The sequence below is a fragment of the Mastomys coucha genome, unplaced genomic scaffold (assembly GCF_008632895.1).
Source record: "Mastomys coucha isolate ucsf_1 unplaced genomic scaffold, UCSF_Mcou_1 pScaffold18, whole genome shotgun sequence".
In the NCBI taxonomy this organism is placed as follows: domain Eukaryota; kingdom Metazoa; phylum Chordata; class Mammalia; order Rodentia; family Muridae; genus Mastomys; species Mastomys coucha.
Window position 1 is genome coordinate 91,190,427 of NW_022196900.1, and position 24,155 is coordinate 91,214,581.

At 41.7% G+C, this 24,155-nt stretch overlaps 1 protein-coding gene across 2 annotated transcripts in view; it reads right to left on the bottom strand.

The window, feature by feature from the left end:
* The window catches only part of Maco1 (macoilin 1), a 62,384-nt gene that overhangs the window by 29,543 nt on the left and 8,686 nt on the right, over positions 1-24,155 (bottom strand). The window contains exons 2-7 of one of the 2 annotated variants that reach the window (XM_031379033.1): positions 12,760-12,901; positions 11,706-11,973; positions 11,263-11,389; positions 8,120-8,243; positions 5,867-6,045; positions 3,154-3,655 (exon numbers count right to left, since the gene is read on the bottom strand). In XM_031379033.1, coding sequence (XP_031234893.1) covers positions 3,154-3,655; positions 5,867-5,987 — 623 coding nt within the window. In that variant the 5' untranslated portion in view covers positions 5,988-6,045; positions 8,120-8,243; positions 11,263-11,389; positions 11,706-11,973; positions 12,760-12,901. The remainder of the gene's footprint in view (positions 1-3,153; positions 3,656-5,866; positions 6,046-8,119; positions 8,244-11,262; positions 11,390-11,705; positions 11,974-12,759; positions 12,902-24,155) is intronic. The other variant, XM_031379032.1, reaches the window with a different exon arrangement.

The following is a 24,155-nucleotide window of genomic DNA, read 5'->3' on the forward strand; positions in this document are numbered from 1 at the left end:
AAAAAAAAAAAAAAAAAAAAAAAGGCAGGCAGGCAGGAAGAAAAGCCTTCATAAGACTGGGTTGTTGACAAGTCTCTAGAGCATTTTCTAAGTGATTGATGTGGGAGGGCCTAGCCCATTTTGGGTAGTATTACCCTGGGTTCTGTAAGGAAGCAGGCAGAGTAAGCCACCAGGAGCAAGCCAGTAAGCAGCACCCCTCCATAGCCTCTGCATTAGCTCCTGCCTCCAGGTTCCTGCCCTGTTTGAGTTCCTGTCCTTACTTCCTTCAGTGATGAACAGTGATGCAAAAGCAAAACTCTTTCTTCCCCAAGTGGCTTTTGTCATGGTGTTTTATCTCAGCAATGATAACCTTAAGACAGAGACAACTGAGACCAGCTTGTTCATCTAAAGATGACACACTCATTCTACTCGGAAACTAACAACTCAAACACGTGAGGTTGAGAGACAAGCAGCCTTAATAGCATTCTACAAAGCAAGCATAAGTCCAAAGCAGCCAAGCAAGAGAAGCAGAAGTGATAAGGCCTCCTCTAACCAAGGGGGATGATTTACTTAGAAAAATGCTTTTCTGGGCTAGAGAAATGACTCAGAGTTAAGAGCACTGGTTGCTCTTTAATAGGACCTGTTTTTTTTTTTTAAAAAAAGATTTATTTATTTATTATATGTAAGTACACTGTAGCTAGCTGTCTTCAGAGACCCCAGAAGAGGGCATCAGATCTCACTACAGATGGTTGTGAGCCCAACATGTGGTTGCTGGGATTTGAACTCATGACCTTTGGAAGAGCAATCAGTTCTTAAATGCTGAGCCTTCTCTCTAGCCCCTGGGAAAGGTGTTTTTAATTACACTGCTTTCTCTTCTTTATGGAGATCATATTATGTATAGTTTCTAAAGTTCTTTAATATGCCCAAAAATATGACTTTTACAATAATTACATTAGAAGACAGGTGCAGTGGCACATTCTAATCCCAGCACTCAGGAGGCTGATTTCTGTGAATTCAAGTCCATCCAGCCTGGTCTATAGTGAGTTCCAGAACAGCCAGATCTACATAGAGAGACCGTCTCCAAAGTAAACAAAAAATAAAAGGTGCAAACACCTTTAATCCCAGCAGAGGCAGGTGGATCAAAGACTAGCTGTGTAGCTCTCACTGCCTACAAGTCACAGAGATCTGGGTGCTAGGATTAAGTGTGTGCATCACCACACCTGGATCCCTTTATTTTCATAGTACATTAAAACTTGAAAATGATTCCACAGAAGTTTATAAAACTATGTAAATATATTTTCTATTAACTTACTGATAGCAAGTACTTCTCTAAAATAGAAACTTACTCTGGGGGAGCCTAGAGGTGAAGATACAACCCACACTGGTGACAACAGGCGGCAGCAGTTCCCAGGAGCAGGCAAGGGGCACAAATACCACAGCCCTAGGTCAATGGCCATTTGGGTCCTCAATCTTCTATACAAAGGTAGGTCAGGTAGCAGGAGCATCACAATTAGCATCACAATTAGCTGGTGCCCAGGAGGCAGTTTCACCTCACTTGCAACACCAAACAAACACAGGAAACCTGTTTTGGTACTAAAATCATGTAAAGATGTTAAATAACTTGCAGCAAAAGTTTTACCTGCTTCATTTAGTCAATTTTGGGGAATTCATTCTGAAATAAGATGCACAATAAGTGATCTCTCTGCTCTGGACATCTGGAGGAATTTCTTCTGACTGTTCACTCAACAGGATGTGAGGAAGCTGTGACGCCTGCCCAGCAGAGGAATGGTGTGCTTCCAAAGTGACACAGGGGCCTGCTTCAGGAGTGAGAGATACTATAGATCCCATTTCTCTTATCTGGCTATCACTCACAATATTAAAGCCAATCAATAATCTGGTTCACTTTTTTTGTTTTGTTTTGAAGACAGGGTTTCTCTGTGTAGCCCTGGCTGTTCTAGAACTCAGAAATCCACCTGCCTCTGCCTCCCAAGTGCTGGGATTAAAGGTGAGCGTCACCACTGCCAGGCTGGTTCACATTTTTTACAATGATTAAAAACTCTTCCTCAGAGAATAAAATGTCTTTGGCCTTTAAAAAAGCCAAAGAAAGTGGAATATAAGAAATTTACTGAACTGATTGAGTTACACACAGGAAAAAAAAAAAAAAACCACCTCCAGTTCAGCTCTCAGCTTCTGGACTAAGGACAAGGTTAAAAACCACACCTGGCCGTGCGGTGGTGGCGCACACCTTTAATCCCAGCACTTGGGAGGCAGAGGCAGGTGGATTTCTGAGTTCGAGGCCAGCCTCGTCTACAGAGTGAGTTCCAGGACAGCCAAGGATACACAGAGAAACTCTGTCTCGAAAAAAACAAAAAAAAAAAACCCCAAAAAACAAAAACAAAAAAACACCATACCTGTTTGCCAATTTATTCAAACGAAGCTTGAGCCAGTCAGTGTCACATAACAATGTTACTCTTTTAGTTAGGGTTAAGAAAAGAAATATTTCGGATTAAATCTGCATCTAGTAGTATTATGTTGCCATGTGGAATTTTTATCAAGAGATATCTTTTTTCTTTTCTTTTTAAAATTGATTTTGTGTGTGCAAGTGTTAGGTGTGTGAAGGCTAGAGGCCCACTTGCCAGCATCTGTTCTCTTCTTCCTCCACGTGGGTCCCAAGGATCAGCAGGCCTGGCAGCAATCCCCTTTACCCAATGAGCCACCTTGTCAGCCCAAGAGACTGCTTTTTAAACCGGAATATCCCAGACTTATCTATGGGTAATTTAAATTCTAATTACAGAAAAAAAAAAAACTAACCAATAAAACAAGCTCAGAGTAAAAGGACAACTTTCTTACTCCTCTCCCCATCTGTCAGTTTGATCATAGAGAAATTTGCACCAACAAGGCACAAATTCTTCTCGCTGTCTTTCTGTCAAAAAGAACTTTGATAAACAAACAAAGAGGCAGGATAAACACAGCATCTTTTAGGACCACCAATCAGGTGGCACGTAAATCTGTCCCCTCTTATTCAGAATACAGAAAAGTTAAATCAATGCTTCACTATGCTGACACAGGTGCCTGCAAACCCGGGTAGGTTAGCAATCACACGAGTGCTTCACGTCTCAGCATTGATCAGGAGCAACCCCAGCAAGCCCACGGAAGGAGCGTGCACACACTCACCTTACCAGTGCGTCTGGCTTGCTCAGCTGGTTGTTAGGAATACAGTTCTCCATTAAGTCCTTGTGTGCATTCGGGCCCTTGCTGGCGCACTTCTGCTTCTTCTCGTTCTTACTGGACGAGGAAGGGATGCTCCCATTTGTAGCGCTGTGACTTCGAGGCGAGGAGTTCACAACTCCACTGGCATTTTTGTAATTTTTTGAGGAAGCAGTGCATGAGTCCTCTTTTAAGAGATTTTCTGTACTTCCCACAAGATCATTGTTTAATCTTTTACTATTGATATGGTTTTCCATATACTCAATCTCTTGTATCTTAGAGTCTACAGGTTGTAGGATGTTGTTGTTATTTATTCCAAGATTGTGTTTCTTGGCATCCTTGTCCTTTTCTTTCCCTTTTTCTCGATATTCTATCTCTGGTAACGTTGTGGAAAGTTTTTTGTTGGCTGGGATGCCTCCATTGTGGTGTATAAGGATCGAGGAATCCATGTCCGGCAATCCTTTGGCTGCTACAGTACCAAAAACAAACCAACAAACAAACAAAACCCATACTGGAATATTTAGCTTTTAAAAACAGAGACTGGACTGACTTAGTAAAATGTATTAGCTAGGCCTAGAAATCCACTACATTAATCACAGCAGAAACTTAGAAGCAGTAGGAAGTACAATATATATTACACTAACTCCAAGGAGCAAGTCTAGACACATTTGAAAAAAAATCACCATGAGCTTTAAACCACTAAGGATATGGCATTAAAGCAAGATTAAAATTTTATAATTAATTCATATATCAAGTCAACTAAGTTTGCCATAAGAGTAAGAGCAAAAGCAGGTCATTTCTGTAAGAGGGCCTATTTTTTATGGAAAGGGATTTATTATACTGGCTTATGCTCCTGCTGGGTAGCCCACCAACGGCTACCTTCCTAAGAAGCCGAAACTGGACCTGAGAGATGGCTCTGTATGTAAAAATGTTTGCCCCACAAGCCTAGTGCCGAGTTCAATCTTCAAGACCTAAGTAGGTATGAGAACAACTCCACAAACTTCCTCTCACTTCTATATGTGTGCTGTGGCATGCACACCAACACACACACACACACACACACACACACACACACACACACACACACTCACACCTTCTCTCTCTCTTGTTCCTTTTCTCAAAAGATGTCTGGATTAAACAAATATCTGATATTACTGAAAAAAATTCAAATGAAAGAAAATATGGACCTCTGGTTACAGACATCTATCTTTTTGTGACTGCACTGTTGAAGTAATGTCTCTACCACTGCCCAGGAAACCTATAAGAACTCTCTGTAACAGTGCAGTACATTTCAGTGTGCTGTGGTCTCCTTAAGAGATATTTTGGACTGCTTCAGATAAAAAGGATTTTAATATAAATTAACTAAAAAGCATAATCTCAAACTTCTAACTCCCAAGCAAAGGAAATTAGTACTCGGGGCTGGAGAGATGCCTTAGTGGTTAGAAGAACTGTCTACTCTTCCAGACATCCAGAGCTCAATTCCCAGTACCCACATGGTGGCTCAGAACCATCTACATAATGCAATCTGATACCCTCTCTGTCACACAGACATACATATAAACAGAGCACTCATATGGGTAAATAAATGAAATCTTTTAGAAAGGGGAAAATTAGTATTACTTCCAGCTTATTTATCACTCTTGGCTGAATGTCCATTTGAGAAACCACGTTAGAAATGGTTCTATTTAAGAAACACTGAACCGGGGGCTGGAGAGATGGCTCAGCGGTTAAGAGCACTGACTACTCTTGCAGAGGTCATGAGTTCAAATCCCAGCAACCACATGGTGGCTCACAACCCTCCCTAATGAGATCTGATGCCCTCTTCTGGAGTGTCTAAAAGACAGGTACAGTGTACTTACATATAATAAATAAATCTTAAAAAAAAAAAAAATGAAGAACCATTGAACCATGTATATGAAACTTTCAAACAGAGCCCACATCTTGCTTTGCAAGAAGGCAACACCACGTGTCCACACCAGCATCTTACTTACACTTTGGTCTTGACTTGATTCAATTACAATGTCATAGTCAAGATATATTTTTACTAGTAAGTATTTCTTAAAATTTGTAACAACAACAAAAAAAGGCCGGGCAGTGGTGGTGCATGCCTTTAATCCCAGCACTTGGGAGGCAGAGACAGGTGGATTTCTGAGTTCAAGGCTAGCTTGGTCTACAGAATGAGTTCCAGGACAGCCAGGGCTACACAGAGAAACCCTGTCTCAAAAAAACAAAAAAACAAAAAGAAAATTATAACAACATATTTACATTTTTAAAAATTAAAAATAATGAGTTAGGGACCGGCAAGCTGGCTCAACAGTTAAAAGCATTTGTTGCTCTTACAAAAGACCTAAGTTCAGCTCCCAGTGCTACATGGTGGCTCAGAACAAGCAGCAACCCCAGTTCCAGGGCTCCAGACTACCAATGTGGTACACATACAAACATACAGGAAAAAAAATCCATACACATAAAATAAAAAATATATGAAAAACAAGCACCTTATTTAGAAGCCGATGGCCCTCAGAGAGCAAAATATGGCACACACATTCTGTATTATACTGCCAAACAATGGCATGAGGAGGAATATCAGAAAAACTGAACATCTAAAATCTCAGTAAAATTCTTTTACCGAGCCAAAATGTGACTAGCCTCTTAGGCCCACAGCTTCAGAGTAGAGACATACCTTCCTCGGCCTCCTTCTCCTGCTTCTGCAACATTTGCTGCTCTGGAGGGAGGGCCTGCTGAAGAAGCTGCATGTAAAACTCGTTCTCCTTCTGAACCTCCTTCTGCTTCCTTAACCGCATTTTGTAGCTCACATAACTTTTGAAGCCAAAGCCCAAAGTCACCACAGGGTACCCAATACTAGAAGGAAGACAGTCCAGCCAATAATTGCAAACTTAAAACAACATGTGTAGCAAGCACATAGGCTACTGAGATGGAAAATTAGAAAATCAATTCTAGTTGATGATGATAAACTCATGCAAACAGGAACAAGCCCCGGGGACAGGTCTGCTATACCACAGGAAAACACTTCCCAGCACACCGCAGGACTCTTCAACTCTAGGAGTCACCAGAGGGACTGACAGACACAGCAACTAATGTTTTTGAGGAATCATGGGCCTTATGCATTCAAATTTAGCCTTCCTTATGTTTTTAAGAATTAAAGGTATCTGGACATGACAGAGCCATTGCTCACAAGAATTCACAGAGGCTATGGCGACACAATACACAACATCAAGCCAAAGTTCCAGCACAGATCAGGGAAGAGCTCATGAAGTCCCACCTCTAGCTGTTAAAGATATCCTTGTTCCAGTAAATGGCCCTATACCCATGTACATACTGGCAGCATTAAGTGGATTCAGTGGGATTTTAAAAAAGAATGCATGTGAGTTAGAGAGATGGCTCAGTGGTTAAGAGCACTGACTGCTCTTCCACAGGTCCCGAGTTCAATTCCCAGCAACCACATGAAGGTTCACAACCATCAGTAATGGTCTTAGGGTGTGTCTGAAGACAGCTCCAATATACTCCTATAAATAAATAAATAAATCTTTAAAAAAAAATCTAGCTAGAAGAGAGAAACCCTGAGAAACACAGAGAAACCCTGTCTCAAAAAAACCAAAACAACAACAACGACAACAACAACAACAACAACAAATTCAAAAGGACATTATTTTTAATTTTTAACAAGGTAGAGTCAAGTTTAGGCCATTATACAATAATCTTTGTGTGTCTAAGGATAACAGCAGTAGATAAGCCCAGTTACAGTGATTCCAAAAATCACATCTGTGTCAGCTATCATTTAAACAAGTATGGGGGGTGGGGGACTGGAGAGATGGCTCAATGGTTAAGAGCACTGGCTACTCTTCCAGAGGTCCTGAGTTCAATTCCCAGCAACTGCATGGTAGCTCACAACCATCTATAATGAGATCTGGTGCCCTCTTCTGGTCTGCAGGCATACATGCAGGCAGAATGTTATATACATAATAAACATATTAAATTTTTAAAAACAAAACAAAACAAAAAAGGCAGGATTCAATAGGTATTAGGGTGTCAAAGCAAGTCCTTACAACTCTAAGACAGAGGTAAGAATAGCCCCAGCTAATTAGATGTCTAATGCTTTTCCAACGCTTCTATAAATACTGTCAAACCCATTTTAAGGCTTATAAATGCTAAAATGTATAATTTTTGATTAGTTTAAATGTGGTTTCATTACAGACTTAAAGTGACAAGGTTCATTTAACTCATTTGTTTGTAAAAACTAAAAATACTGGAAATATAATGCCTGTTCATTTGGAGACTTGTACTTCTCACAACTGATATAAGCAGAATTCAAGCTTATTTTTTAATATTTTTAGTTAAGATTATATGACATATACCTCAATATTCACTCATATTTCATAAGAAGATATGTTCCTTTTAGAAGTGTCAGTAGTCTTATTACTTCTGTAAAAGACTATGGTAGCTTTAAAAAATGGCCATATCGGAGTGGAGAGATGGCTCCGTGGTTAAGAGCACTGACTGCTCTTCAAAAGGTCCTAAGTTCAATTCCCAGCAACCACATGGTGGCTCACAACCATCTGTAATGGAATTGGAGACCTTCTTCTTGTGTGTCTGGAAACAGCTGCAGTGTATTTTATTTTATAAATAAAATAAATCTTAAAAAAAATGTTTTTTAAAAAAAATGGCCATAGCTCATTTTCATTTTTTTGAATCATCATCAAAATCATTTGTCAGATTCTTAGTAAGCTAAACACCTGACACACTGCACCTCCTTCCCATGAGCTCAGAAGAAAGATTAGAAAGCTGGAGCTCGGAGGCAATGACGGGTTCAGCCATACAATGGTTGGGACAGAGTTGGGACTCACTGCCTGATGAGGCTTGTTCAGTTGAATCTCCCCTTAGACACTGAAATGGAGACTAATAAAGGAATACTCACCAGTGAGCAGCAAACGGTCGGCAAAGGTCTACATGAAAGTTTTTCAGATCTTTAAATCTAATTGCTGCTTCAATATAAACAAAGAGTACCCAGAGGGACACTGTAGGCAGACACACTCCCCTTTCTGTAGGAAACAACACAAAGACAGCCATCAACAATACAGTAGTTGACAACAGATGTGCTGTCTGGGAGATTCAGTCAAGCACAGCAACTTTCATTAAGACTTTCAACTAAACTAAAAAGCAATCTGCTCTGACCTCAAAGATTCTCTATGACAAACAAGCTCACTGATGCCAATAAACTCTCTGATAGAAACAAAAGGTAAACAACTGTCAGGAAACATGCATAATATATGTCAAACAAAAGATTCATAATCTTGACTAAAGAGCTCCTAAAACTCAATTTAAAAAACAAAAAGGACAACCACAGTTGGGTATGGCACTGCGTACCTATGGCAGTCCCAGCACTGGAAAGACTGAGGCAGGGGGATGGGTTGAGCTCAGACTTTGAGGGCAGCCTGGGCAAATAATAAGATCCTGATTCAATAAGGAAATAAAACCTATCAAAACTACAGAAGTTGTAGCCTACTAGCAGAGCACATGTTTAACATGTGCAAGGCTATGGGTTCAATTCCAACGTCCCTACCACAAACAAGAGAAGAAAAACTAAAGAAAGCGCTGTGTGGGTTGGTGCACACCTTTAATCCCAACACTCAGTAGTCAGAAGCAAGTAATTTTTTTTTTTTTTTTTTTTTAGTTCAAGACCAGACTGGTGTACAGTTCCAAGACAACCAGGACCACACAGTAAGACCTTGTCTCAGACAGACAGACAGACAGACAGACAGACAGACAGATAGAAAAAAAAGGGCAAATGAAGAAAAATTGTAAGTCATAAATAAAAATGCTCAACTTTACCAAAACATTACTAAGGGAGCTACAACCAAAACAATCAGATCCCCAATTTAATTTATTATTTAAAAAAAAAAAGTTGAAGCCAGGCAGTGGTAACCCATGCCTTTAATCCCAGCACTGAAGAGGCAGAGGCAGGCCAATCACTCAGGCCAGCCTGGTCTACAGACCTCAAGACAGCCAGGGCTGCAGAGGGAGATGCTGTCTGAAAAAAAAAAAAAAATTAAGACAGATAATAGTGTAGGGATGGCATGGATAAAGTTATACTCTCAAACTAGACAATAATACACTTTATGGCAACTCTCTGGGGAGGCAGCTCGGCAGTATAAGTAACTCTAAGTGCCTATACTTTTAACCCAGAAATCTCATTTTTAGATCTTACCCTGAAGAAATACAAGAAACAATGCTCACTGTAAAACCACTTACAGTAACAAAGATCACTGCACTTGGGGAACAAGGGCAGGAGGTCTCTGGGTCCCGGGCCAGCCAGGCCTGCACTGCTCTTCCCACAGGGAGGAGCCTTAACCTTCATTCCCAGCAGCAGATACTCATTTAAGGGAGCATGAAAATACCAGGAAGGTGAAAGCAGCTTGCATTGGAATAAATAAAATATTGTTTCATTTTATTTAAAATAAAATAATAAAGAAATAAAATCTACAAGTTGCATCAGTCAGTTTTAGGAAAAAACAGTGGAGAACTTGTGACCATGGATGACAAGGCCTACATTCACAGAACCAGTGTGAAGTCAGTGTCTGAGGCAAACCTCAGCCCTGACACTTAGCCCTGAGCTGAAGTGAATCTGTGAAGATTGCTGGCGACCTCTACTGCCTTACAGAGCCAACACACCCAGCACAGGTATTTTCACAATTACACATCTTCAAAATAATTTCAAATGTTTTATTTCCAGCTGGGTGGGGTGACACCCATCTGTAACCAAGCACTAGGGAGGGAGAGGCCGACAGATCTGCCTTCAAGTCTAGCTTGTTTCTACAGAATTCTGGGACAGCCTCTCAAAACAACAATGATCTTTAAATATGTCCTACTTGGCACATTAATCTATTCAGTTAAAATAAATATAAAAATGTTACTGAAAAGTCGAAAAAAATCGAGTAATACATGTTATTCTATGTAATGAATCACTATGAAATGAATAACTACCCTAGAAGCTTTTTAAGTAAGTGTGGAATGGTATTAGCGATTATATCTTAAGAGCTCCCTGGCTTTAACATCATGGGGGAAAGGTTTATACAAGTTGGGTAGGTGGCATAAACCTACATCCCAGCACTTGGGAAGCAGGAGGATCAACAGTTCAAGACCACCTTAAAAATAACAAGGCTGCAGGCTAGAGAGATGGCTCAGAGGTTAAGAGCACTGGCTGTTCTTCCAAAAGTCCTGAGTTCAATTCCTAGTAACCACATGGTGGCTCACAACCATCTGTAATGAGATATGATGTCCTCTTCTGGAATATCTAAGGACAGTGACAGTGTGTAGTCACATAAGTAAAATAAATACATTCTTAAAGAAAAGTGCAAGAAGTACTTGTGTGTGTGACTTAATGTAGAGAGCTACATCCTCCTACACAGCTAAAGTGAGAGGAAATGGCAGGAGTCCATACGGCTGCACATTTCCAATTGTACAAGGGCCACTGTGCGTCTGTGATGCCAGGGAGATGGTTTTCTGCTTTGTTTTGTTTTTGTCAAATTATTGGGTTCACTTGAATGACTGCAGCATTCCTTTCAATAATGAAATGTTGTAAACAGTCTTGTGTAGCACATGAATGTCTTCAAGGACTCCTAACAGAAACCACTCTGACCCTCCCTTTCAACTGACATCTTTAAAATAGAAGCTGCCAACCAGACTGCTTAAAACGTAAGCTTTTGATTCAAATAAAAAAGAAAATGAAATCCATGAATGCAAGCATATAGAGCAAAGTAAGGTAGAGTACACTTACAATCCCAGAACTCAGGAGGTAAAGGCAGGAGCATCGCTCTGTGTTCCAGGCTGGCCAGGCCTACATAGTGAGTTATAGAACAACCAGGATTACCTAGTAAGACCCTGCCTCAAATAACCAACCCTACAACCAAGGAACAAACAAACCCCCACAAACCAACAAACCATAACCAGAAGACAAGCAACATATTAAGATGTATTGGGGAAAGGAACTTTAAAATATCAATCTAAATAATTCATTAACTTGCATCTAAAATTCCTAACCAAGAAGTCATTAAGACTCACCTGTGTGCCATACGTACTGGACCCATACATATGTGCTAGCAGCGAAAAAAAGCCATTGTATGGGAATGAAGAGGAGACATATGATATTTGAGGTGAATGCTACACAAACAAAAAATACTGAGAAGGCCTAAAGACAGGGAAAAAAAAAGCAAATTAAAAGCCACATTTCAGAATGTTATTTTCAAGTACGCTACTAAAAGCTCTGTTGAACAAAATTGCTGAATACAAAGCAATTTAACAAGAGGAAATTTCAAACACTCAGAATAGACCAAGGGGAAGCAGTGGTTATAAGCTTGCTTAAGCAGCACATATACTAAAAAGCATTAGCTAACTCGACATTAAAGAGTGCTCTTGTTCATGGTTCTTAAGCCAAGGACATGAACTGGGCTGAAACTGAGATTGGACCACAGTGAACTCTTTGGGATTCTATAGGCAGGTTTTACCTGAATGAACAAGAACTTTAACACTGAAAAGCTTCCTGTTTCCTCATAAACCACTCCTAAAGAGCTTCATTCTTAAAGCTTGCTGGAATGCAGATGAACCAAAATATTGGCAAGAAATATGCTGGTGGTAATATTAATAATGCTGCCTTCCTCTGGACACCACTATTCATTACCAATAAGACATAAGCTTGAAGCCATCTTTTGGAAGCATGGATTTGCTCTGACCAAAGCGCCAGGCCTGGACTGGAGAGTTAGTTGTAAGGTGTAGCTATGGAACACAATAGAAATAACATGTAAGTCAAAAGAATAAGCTCAGGCTCTGCCCAGGCTCTAACTGGATAATTTAAAACCTGTGTTCTAGAGACTCCTGAAGTAGCCCTGAGATCCTTCCAAACAGAAAGCTCTAAAAACCAGAGCCACCTTTCTATTTTGTTTGGTAAATAGTTATTTTTCAGTAAATTAATAAATACATTTTACTTTTTGTTTTATTTTCTCTTTTGTTTTTTTTTCTGATTGTTATTTGTTCCGATTGTTATAGGGTCTCTACAGCCCTAGCTGGCCTGGCACTCACTCTGTAGGCCAGGCTGGCTGGAACTCAGAGACCCTTCTACTTCTACCTCCTGGGTACTGGGACTAAAGGTGTGCCTCACCACCCCTGGTTTATTTTGTAACCTACATTAACAGAAGCTCTTTGGAGTTAATTACTTAAAAAGAGTCCCGAGACCAATGAGAAGCACTGCTTTGAGTCAATGACAACTTTAGTTCCAGAGCACTCCAGGTAAGGCTAGGTGACACTGAGTCCTCCACCGCTACCTCCCTCTTGTAGTCCTTTCTCTCTACTCAAGTGAGAGAGGACCAAACAGAACCATCCATCAGTGGGCTTACAACAATCAAGTTTTACTCTACAGACCCAATTAACTCATTCCAAAACAGGCACTTCATTGCTAACAGCTAGTTTATTCCTAATAAAAACAGGTCAGTATCAGCCACTTTAGATAGTCTCCTAATTAGAAGTAAATCCCTCGTGGTTGGAGAACATGCAATAGAAACATACCAGTCCCTGGTATCTGAAGGAATCATAGACGCTTCTGATGAAAAGCCAGAACGGCCACAGGTATTCAAATCGGAACTCCAGGACAAAGTCGGCCAGGAGGACAAGTGCCCACACTACCAGGAATTTCAGGTACAAAAATGTACTGCAAAATACAAAAACAGGGGATTCAAGGTCATGCATGAAGAATCCTAAATAGGAATACATTGTTTCTGTTTAAAATAGGTAAAAATAACTTCATTTACCATAAGCCCAATAAGATAAAGCTCAGAGAGCTACCTCTAGCCAACTGGATTGTAAAAAGGCTCCGTCACTCAGAGCCTCACAACTGTCAAGACAAGATGACAACCAAACGTGCTCAGTTCCTTTTAAGATGGAAGAAAACACTTGAATCTCACCACCATTTTTAAAGATGTGCTAAGTGGCTGACTTTAAAATACTGTAACGCTCTCAGAATGATAGCCTTCAAGCTGTTCTTCCGTAGAAGGAAACATCGTGGCTGAAGTGCTTAAGAGTTGTAAATTCTTGCTGCGCACCTCTGCATGCTTCGGGGATCTGTGCTTTTCTCTCTTCCTTTGCTTCTCTACACATCCTTCAATGTACACTGACCAAATGTAACTGACTTCCCAAAAATTTGCCAAAGATAACTCATGGGGCAGACATCAGTCACTCCCATAGACTGAGGGCACAAAATGTCGTTTAAAGGAAAGTCTTCAAACGCCCAGGACTTGATATGAAAACGTCCTCTGAGTTCCCTCCTATTCATGTAAAAGACACATGCTCTGAGAAGCCAGTTAACATGCATATGTAACAACTGTATTAAACTTAATAAAACAGTTAAAAAAAATCTTTCCTAATCCCAGCACTTGGGAGGCAGAGGCAGGCGGATTTCTGAGTTCAAGGCCAGCCTGGTCTACAGAGTGAGTCCAGGACAGCCAGAGCTACACAGAGAAACCCTGTCTCGAAAAAACAAACCAACAAAAAAATCCTTCCTATAATCTGAAACTCCATTTCCCAGTCATTAGTCTCATGAAGAGTTTACCTACTAATAAACCTCTATTTCTATATTCCTAATTCCAATTCCAGAGCAGGGAAAATTCAGCTATTAAAAAAGATCTCGGGCTGGCAAGATGGCTCAGCAGTTAAGAGCACCGACTGCTCTTCCAAAGGTCATGAGTTCAAATCCCAGCAACCACATGGTGGCTCACAACCATCTGTAATGAGATCTGGTGTCCTCTTCTGGGGTGTCTGAAGACAGCTACAGTGTACTTACATATAATAAATAAATTAAAAAAAAAAAAAAAGATCTCTAAACCAGGCACAATGAATGGCATACACTTACTATCTCAACACAAAGCTGGGCCAGAAAAATCAAGAGTTCGACGCCAGCCTGAGCTACACAGCAAGTCCCAACCAATCCTGGGCTAGAAAGATCCTAAACTAAAAACTTAAACTTTAAAAACTGACCATACAGCTAGGCAGTGGTGGCACACGCCTTTAATCCCAGCACCTGGGAGGCAGAGGCAGGCGGATTTCTGAGTTTGAGGCCAGCCTGGTCTACAGAGTGAGTTCCAGGACAGCCAGGGCTACACAGAGAAACCCTGTCTTGAAAAACCAAAACCAAAACCAAAAAAACCCAAAACCAACTGACCACCCATGAGTATGTCTGAAAAGCTATCTGTTGAATGAACCTGCACACTGCGGAGGAGATGATGCCCAAGAGAAGCGCACACTTGCTCCAGACTCACAGGGGTACTACCACCTGACCACTTTGATACTAGTAGCCAGCCACAAACCAAAAGTAAATTAACAGAGGAAAGAAACCCAAGTTTAGAGTTCTTCACCAAGTAATACTCCTCAGCACTCACTCAGCAATACTCCTCCTGAATGGAGACAAGCCAGGCAGCAGAAAGCATAAATAAAACTATCCCAGAAAAGCTAGTCAAAACACACATCAACCTTCAGAAAATTGTTAACTGATCTGAGAGCAAGAAAGCCAAGAAACAGAGAGACGAAGAAAAAGAAAGGAGACAAGCATAGTGGCATTCCCCTTTAATCCCAGTACAGATGAATCTCTAAGAGTTCGAGGCCAGTGTGGTCTATGTAGAGAGACCCTGTCTCAAAATTTAAAAAGAAACAGCAGCAGCAGGAGGCTAGGAGGTAGTGAGTCAGGCAAAAAGCCTAAGAACTTTGGCACTGGATGGGACATCTCACCAAGAGACCTCACCAAGAGACCACCCGTTTGACTTGGGTCAAAGGACTGTGTCACATCTGGCTGCAGTTGTCAAAGGCTGACTAGCGTCTCCTGAGATTAACCAGTTCACCCAAGCCCTGGACAGCCAGACAGGCAAGACAGCCTCCCAGTTGCTTGAGCCACCCCACAATACAGACCAGAGACATCAAGGGATGCTGCCAGCCTGTGGTAAGAAGAAAACTGCCTGCAAGAGGAACAAACCTCCCTGCTAAGAGACCACCTGTCCTTAGAGTGGGGTCAAAACTGTCACTGTCTTGGTAGAAAACAGGAATGCTTATTAGCCAGGGGCAATTACATATTACAGACTCAATGGAACTAGCGGTCTTCCTGCCTTGTTTCCAAAGGTGGAGGTCCCTTGTTGCATCCGGGGCCGGCAGGATGGGGTAGCTGGGCCACAGGAAGACAAAGGTTAGGGCAGAGACGAAGACCCTGGCTGAGCTGGTGGAAGCTACCAGGGCCAATAACAACAACAGACATGAAGAGATCTGTCACCACTGGGAAGGTAATGTCCTAGGTCCAATCCCTGTGGCTCACACTGCCAAGTTGGAAAAAGTAAAGGACAAAGAGCTGTCACCAGAATGGGTTAAATGTACACTGTCGAGTTTCCTCTACATAAATAAAACTTACAAATTGCCCTTCAGGGGCTGAAGAGATGGCTCTGTGGTTAAGAACACTTGTTTACATAGAGAACCTGGGTATGATTCCCAGCACCCATGTGGCAGCTCACAACTGATCATAATTCTAATTTTAAGGGATCCAAAATCTTCTAGCCTCAGGTGTGTGTACATAGTACAGACATACATGCAAGCAAAGCACTTATACACATAAAATGAAATATTAAAAATATTTAGTTGTTCTCTTTGATGGGGAGAGGAAGAGATGATTGGAGATAGGGTTTCTCTGTGTAGCCCTGGCTGTCCTGGAACTCACTCTGTAGACCAGGCTAGCCTTGAACACAGAGATCCAACTGCCTCTGCCTCCCAAGTGCTGAGATAAAAGGCTTATACCACAATTGCCTGGCTTTAGATGTTCTTTAAATTAAAAAAAAGATGAACAAGCCTGTACCAGCAAATGGCACAGAAGTAAAAAAAGAAAAAGCATAAGAACAGCTTACCCTCAAGACCTGAGTTTCACAGCAGGAGAATGTTGTTCTGACTACTGCCCCTTTCTCTCTCTCTCTCTCACTCACACACAGAATAATAATAATATTGGGGCTGGTGAGATGGCTCAGTGGGGAAGAGCACTGACTGTTCTTCGGAAGGTCATGAGTTCAAAGCCCAGCAACCACATGGTGGCTCACAACCACCCATAATGAGATCTGACGCCCTCTTCTGTTTGAAGACAGCTACAGTGTACTTACATATAATAAATAAATAAATCTTTAAAAAAATATTTTTTTTTATATGTGTGAGTATAGTGTAGCTGTCTTCAAACACACCAGAAGAGAGCATCAGATCCCATTACAGATGGTTGTGAGCCACCATGTGGTTGCTGGGATTTGAACTCAGGACCTCTGGAAGAACAGTCAGTGGTCTTAATGGCTAAGCCATCTCTCCAGCCCCCTGATGATGGTATTTTAAAAATATACTTTGCAATGCAAACGTTCCTCTGTTGATGTGATCACATTAACTATCTGAATAACTACATACTACCACCCCCAAAAAAGGTATTTTTCCCTCCTGGTGCTGGGGATTGAATCCAGGGTTCATACACAGTAAGTATGTGCTCTACCATGTAGTTAACAATACTCTTGAGCCAGGCAGTGGTGGCGCATGCCTTTAATCCCAGCACTTGGGAGGCAGAGGGAGGCGGATTTCTGAGTTGGAGGCCAGCCTGGTCTACAGAGTGAGTTCCAGGACAGCAAAGGCTACACAGAGAAACCCTGTCTCGAAAAAAACCAAAAACAAAAAAACCAATACTCATAGCACAAATAAAGATTTGTAATAATTAATTAAGAAACATTTCAGTAAGATATAGAAAGGTTTACACGCTTGAGGACAAAAACAAAATTCAGCCTGAGAATTCTTGGGCCTTACAAAGCCACGCAGGTAGACAATATCAACAACAGGCATACCAGGCCATCAATGATATGATATTCATGACATGAAATTTGCCATCATCCAGTGTTAATTTCTTTTACTTAAAATTTTTGTAATAATTATTTTATGTGCATAAGTGTTTTGTTTGCATGCATGTATGTGCACTACATGTGTGCCTGACACCCAAGGAGGTTAGAAGAGGTCATCGCATCCTCTGAAACCTGAGTTTCTGGTGGTTGTGAGAAGGCATGAGGATGCTGAGAACTGAACTCCCTGCAGGAGCAGTAATTGTTCTTAATCACTGAGCCATCTCTCCAGACCCCTAGTGCTAACTAAGATCTTACATTCATTCTTAGAACTCCAATGAATTTGGTACTAAGTTCCTAGGAAGTCTGATAATAGAAATCAAGAAGCCCAAGTACACAAACACTCCGTCCCATCTGAAATCCCGCCTTCAGTTTCATGGCACTACAACTTTGTTGGACAGTTAAAGATAGAGCCTCTCCTTAAACTCACAACCAACTGTGAACAGCCATGAATGTAAAGTAGAAAAAAAAGCAAGTCCTGAAGATACTTAGAATTATAAATGACTTTAAATTTTTCCAATGCTCCAGAACTGTTTCTAGACACTAAAAAAGGAAAGCCTGCCTCTTGGCCATGTTTTAAAGGCATTTAAAAATGGCATAGGTGTAGCTGGAGGGGTGGTGGTATAGCTCAGTGGTAAACCATGTGGAAGACCTTGGGGTCCATCCCTAGCATCACACACACAAAAATAGGCATGAAAATGTATTTTTGTGTTGTATAAATTGGCAAGCATACACTCTACGGCTTCCAGTTCCTAAAACATGCACCAGCCCTGTGACCCAGAAACTTACTCCTAGGTGCCACAGATTCATGGGAGTGCTGGGTTAGCCTACTCTCACCTACATACTTCCTTCTTGTTTAGCCTTCTGTCAAATGGGGCCTCAACTCCACCTGAATATTCTCTCATCCCTCCCTCCCTTTCTCTACCCCCACCCCATCCTGTTGTTGTTTTTTGAGACAGGGTTTCTCTGTGTAGTCCTTGCTGTCCTGGAACTCACTCTGTAGGCCAGGCAGGCCTTAAAACAGAGATCTGCCTGCTTCTGCCTCCCAAGTGCTGAGATTAAAGGTATGTGTCACAACCACCTGGCCTAAATCTCTACCTGAGTTCTGGATCCTCTCTCTCCTTGTCTTTCAATGTAGGAAATTTTGAGTTTTGTTTTTGTGTTCTTAATTTTGCTATTAGTTACGTGTATATACCTGTGTTTGAGTACAGGTATGTGCATGTAAATACAATGTCGGAGAACACTAAAAGAGGACAATGGACTCCCTGGAGCTAGAGGCACAGGCAGCTGTGATCTTCCCAAAGTAGGTTCTGGGAACCAAACTTGGGTCTCTGGAAGAGCAGTACATACTCTTAAACACAAAGCCATCTCTCTAGCCCTGTTCTGTTTTGTTTGCTGAGACAAGAGTCTCATGTACTCATGTGTCCAAGGTTAGCCTCAAACTCACATCATAGCCAAGGATGATCCTGAATTTCTTGTCATTCTCTGCCTCCGATTCCCAAGTACTATAATTATAGGTGTGCACCAGCACACTCAGTGTATGACACGCTGGAGACCTAAGTCGGGCCGATGGAACAGCCGCATCCTGACAGGATAATCTTTGGAGCTGTCCCTGCCATCTGGCTGAAGGCGTATGATCATTATTATCCCCAGGTGGGAAACGAGCAGTACTACCAAATGTTCTCAGTCCAAAAGGCACCCAAGGCATGGCAGAATCCCAAGGTAGCTGGCAACACTGCTTCAACAACAGGACAACACTGTCCACAGAACAGGAGCCTGAAGAAGTTCTGATATCCTAATCATTTAAAAGTAAGGCAGTAGAGAAATGGTCTTTGATTACTCTCAATTTTCCAATTCTGCAATTTCCAGCTGAGGGGTGGAGGGTCTGGTCCACTTTCAGAACTCTGATTTGATATTCCTTGACAATCACTTTTTGCAGAGTCTCAGTTTAGAAGTAAAGACAGTTTTCTTCAGGTTCCCTTCTCAGAAAGGTCTCTTTTAAAATATAGAGATGGGCTAATTAACCAAGCTGATTTTCCCCTAAACCCAGTGTTGAATTCTGCCTTCAGCTTTCTGAGCTCTAGAGTCTACAAGAGCTGCTTGGCTCAGTTGCCCTCAGCCTCATTACCTCACCCCTTATCCTTAAAAGACAGCAGAAAAGCACACCCTAAGTGTCCCTGCCCTTTGGTCTGCTGAAGGTCCTGAGATTTCTGTCAAAATAAAGATGCTATCCGAGGGCATTTCAAGACAATTCTTTTCAACCATGAAGAAAATATGATTGAATACATTTCTACATACATAGCTCTTTACATAACTTATGGCTAATTTGATGATATTCTGATTCTTCGAACGACATTTACTGGCTAATAATTATAAAATATTGTGAATAAAATATTTTCTTTTTTCTTTTTTAAGATTTATTTATTATTATTATAAATGAGTACACTGTAGCTGTCTTCAGATGCACCAGAAGAGGGCATCAGATTTCATTATGGGTGGTTGTGAGCCACCATGTGGTTGCTGGGATTTGAACTCACGACCTTCAGAAGAGCAGTCGGTGCTCTTACCTGCTGAGCCATCTCGCCAACCCCTGCAAAGTATTTTCTAAAATTATAACATTTTTGTTAGCATTGTATGCTTCTATTGAAGTTGCCAGTGAAATTAAGAAAAAAATATGCTATTACTTGGCTTAGGCATGATGAATCTTTAAAACTAGACCAGAACTACAAGATTCCACCCCCCCTTCTAGTCCTACCAGTGTCTTTTACAGCCATTTTTCTGTGGCTCCACCAAGCAAAACACTCCATCTATGGATTCACCATCTACAATTAGTAAGGAGGAGTGGTAAACATCCTTCCTTCCAGGAGCAGTGCACCTTCCACTGTCACTAGCATTTGTCTGGAGAACCCATAATTACCACAGGCTAGCCGTCCATCCTCGGTCCCTGACCTTTTCCTTAGCCAAGCTAATGTTCTGCTGGTAGCCATCTGTCCCAGTCAAGGCTTCCGTGTCTTTTCATAATGGCAACTATGAATCACCTTTCACTCTCAATGCATTGGCACCTGCCCTACCACCACCCCCTTTGCCTTCTGTTCCGCAGCACTGCCAGAATACTCATCTACCCCTTCATCTGACTTACTGGAGTATCTCACTGGCCAGGTGTAGCTGCCATCCTGCTGTTCATTTAGGGCAGAGCAGTGTCAGGATCATATATGTACTTTCTGGAAAAGCTGACTTCAGTCAGACCTATTTAACCTAACCCTGTGTGTAACAGCTCCCTAAAGCCTGTGCATACGTTAACAGTTGAGAGGCACCGGCAGCATGGCATGGTGTTTCCTCTGGAGCTCAGGTTGAAACTTCAACCTTAAATTCACCTACTGACGGTAGTTGGAGATGGGGCCTTAGAGGTAACTGGGATTGGAAAAGGCCATTAGGGTGAGGTCTTTGTGAAGGCTCATGGCTTCACAAACACAAGAGGGGCTGCAGAGAAGGCTCAGTGCAAAGAGCACTGCTGCTCTGGAAGAGGACGGCAGCTCATGCGCAGCACTCACTTCAGGTGGTTCACAGTCACCTCTAACTCTAGCTCCAGGTGAGCTGATGACCTCTTCTGGCTTCTATGGGCACCGCACTCACTTGCACAGACACACACATTATAATAATAAAATAGAATTTTAACAGAAGAGGAGGAAGGCAGCAATAGGCAGCACATGCTTGCAATCCTAGATACTCAGAAGGCCAAGGCAAAAGCTTGCATGTGCAAAGACAACCTGGAAAACACATCAAGACCTTATCAAAGAAAGGAAAAGGCACCTCCAGGAACTTAAGACATTACATATTGCCGGGCAGTGGTGGTGCACGCCTTCATTCGAGGCCAGCCTGGTCTACAGAGTGAGTTCCAGGACAGCCAGGGCTACACAGAGAAACCCTTTCTTAAAACCAAACAAAAAACAAAGGAAATTATACCTTCATTTATATATTCCTTTATACATTGAGATGGGATCTCTAAGCAAGGTTGGTCTAAAACTTCCTATGTATCTGAGGATGATGTTAACTTCTTATCCTCCCGTTTCTACCTTCTTTTTTTTTCATTAATTTATTCACTTTACATCCCGATCACACCCCCTCACCCCTGCCATTTCTACCTTCTCAGTGTTGGGATTGCAGGTATGTACCAGAGCCTGGTTTATGCAGAACTAAGGACCAAGCCCAGAGAGCGTCCTGAACGCCAGACAAGCACTCCACCAACTGAGCAATATCCCCAAGCCAAGAAACAGATTTCTAAATAAATTACAGTCTCAAGTATTCAGTAGCACACATGCATGCACACATGCAGGCAGATGAGTGTATACACATACACACACACTGATGGACAGACAGACAGGCACACAGGTAGGCAGACTTAAGAAAGCTAGTCCATCACTGAGACAAGAGGGTGACAAATTTTATCCTGACCTGGTGGATTCAGGAGATTTAGCTAGATCGTGTCTCAAAAAGAAACCCAGCCAACCCATACCTGCTAAAAAGAAAAATGAACTGAGACAAAAGATGGTCAGGATCTTTCAGAAGAGACTACCCACAAAGATAACCAGCTCTGCTCCAGATTGGTAACCAGCTTCCTCTCCTCAAGAACACTGAAGCTGCGGGACAATGGTGGTGCACGCCTTTAATCCCAATACTTGGGAGGCAAAGGCAGGCGAGTTTCTGAGTTCGAGGCCAGCCTGGTCTACAGAGTGAGTTCCAGGACAGCCAAGCCTATATAGAGAAACCCTGTCTCGAAAAAACCAAAAAAAAAAAAAAAAAATCATTGAGGCAGCAACACTCATTATGAAAATTTAATTTTACAACAATTGTGTTGACATTGTATAGCAGAAGCAATCCACTTACTTATAAGTAAACCTAGTATTCCACAGCCACAATGTATCACTTGTCAGTTTTCTAAATGTGTGCATATTAACTATCTCATTTTTCCTAACTGTAAGTAGGCAGGCCAAACATTGTTTTTACAGGAAAGAAACCTGAGTAACAGGAAAGGAACTAACAGGTTAGGACACCAATGAAAGAGTATAGAAAGCAGAAAACTGTTCATTCTGCATGGCTGTGGCTAAAATGAATACCAGAAACACCTGAGCATATGGAGCTGGAGAGGCGGCTCAGTGGTTGAGAGATCTCACTGCTCTTGCAGAAGACCTAGGTTCTGTTCCCAGCATCCACATAGTGGTTCCCAACTATCCCTAACTTCAGTTTTAGAAAACCTAATGCCCTTTTTCTGAACCCTGCAGGAACCAAACCCACACATGGTGCATACATATATGCAGGCAAAACATACATAAAATGAATAAATTAATACAATTTTTTTAAGAGAACAAAGTTTTAGGGTTTTTCTTCTTTTTTTTTTAAGATTATTTATTTCATTTATATGAGTACACTGTAGCTGTCTTCAGACACACCAGAAGAGAGAGCATCAGATCCCTTAACAGATAGATGGTTGTGAGCCACCATGTGGTTGCTGGGAATTGAACTCAGGACCTCTGAAAGAGCAAGTAGCCAATGCTCTTAACTGCTGGGCCAGGCTTCATCCCATTTTTTAAAAGACACAGTTTCTCTGTGTAGCTCAACTAGAACCAAGTTATTTTTTGGTTTTTCGAGACAGGGTTTCTCTGTATAGCCCTGGCTGTCCTGGAACTCACTTTGTAGACCAGGCTGTCCTGGAACTCAGAAATTCGCCTGCCTCTGCCTCCAAGTGCTAGGATTACAGGTGTGTGCCACCACTGCCCAGCTCCAAGTTTTTATTTCTAAACAAGCAAATATTTTATTCAAAATAAAAACTCAGGGGGCTGGTGAGACAGCTCAGCAGGTAGGAGCACTGACTGCTCTTCCAAAGGTCCTTGAGTTTGGATCCCAGCAACCAAGTGGTGGCTCACCACCAACCGTAATGGCATCTGACGCCCTCTTCTGGTGCGTCTGAACACAGCTACAGTATAGTACACTAGAGCAAGCAGGGCTGGAGCAAGCGAGACCATTCTGAGTTCAATTCCCAGCAGCCACATGATGGCTCACGGCTACATCTGTACAGCTACAGTGTACTCATACACATAAAAATAAGTAAATAAATCTTTAAAAAAAAAAACAACTCAGATCCTAAATTAAACTCAGATCTTAAATAAATTTCCAGTTGATAAATTGTAAACACGCTACAAAATTACAGAAAATAATTAAAATGAAAAGTTCTTTATAAAGTAATTGTCACAAAAAGATGAGTTTAATAGCCATCTTTTTTTTTTTGACCTAGGGTTTCACTATGTTGCCCTGGCTGGCCTGAAACTCTCTGTGTGGACCAGGCTGTTCTAAAACTCCCATAGTTGCCTGCCTATGCTTCCTGACTTCTAGGAATCAATGAATGCATTGAAGGCCCTGCTAATATGGTTATTGTGTCAGAGAAAAATGTCACTTAAAAAGAAAAGTTGGGGGGCTGGAGGGATGGCTCAGAGGTTAAGCGTCCTGACTGCTCTGCCAGGGGTTCTGAGTTCAATTCCCAGCATCCACATGGTGGCTTCACAACTACCAGGACTGCAGCTACAAGGAATCCAACATCCAGAGTCTTCTAGTTTCCTCAGCCACCAGGCACAAGTGTGGTATACATGCAGGGATGCAGTCAAACATATAAAATAAATATAAAAGTCTTAAAATGTGTTTCAATACAGAACCTTTTTTAAAATTTTATTCTATGTGTATGGATATTTTGACTGCAAATTTGTCTGTGTACCAGGTACATGCCCATAGAGACCAGGAAAGGCCACCAGAGCTCCTGGAACTGTGCTGGGACTTGAACCCTGGGCCTCTAGAACCACTCAGTTCCCTCAACCGCTGAGCCATCAGCCCCAGAACCTCTTTGTTAAACAGTAAGGTGAGCACTAACCCTCAAGCAGCACCTTGCTAAACTCAAAACAGAAAGCCTTGCCGGGCGGTGGTGGCGCACGCCTTTAATCCTAGCACTTGGGAGGCAGAGGCAGGCGGATTTCC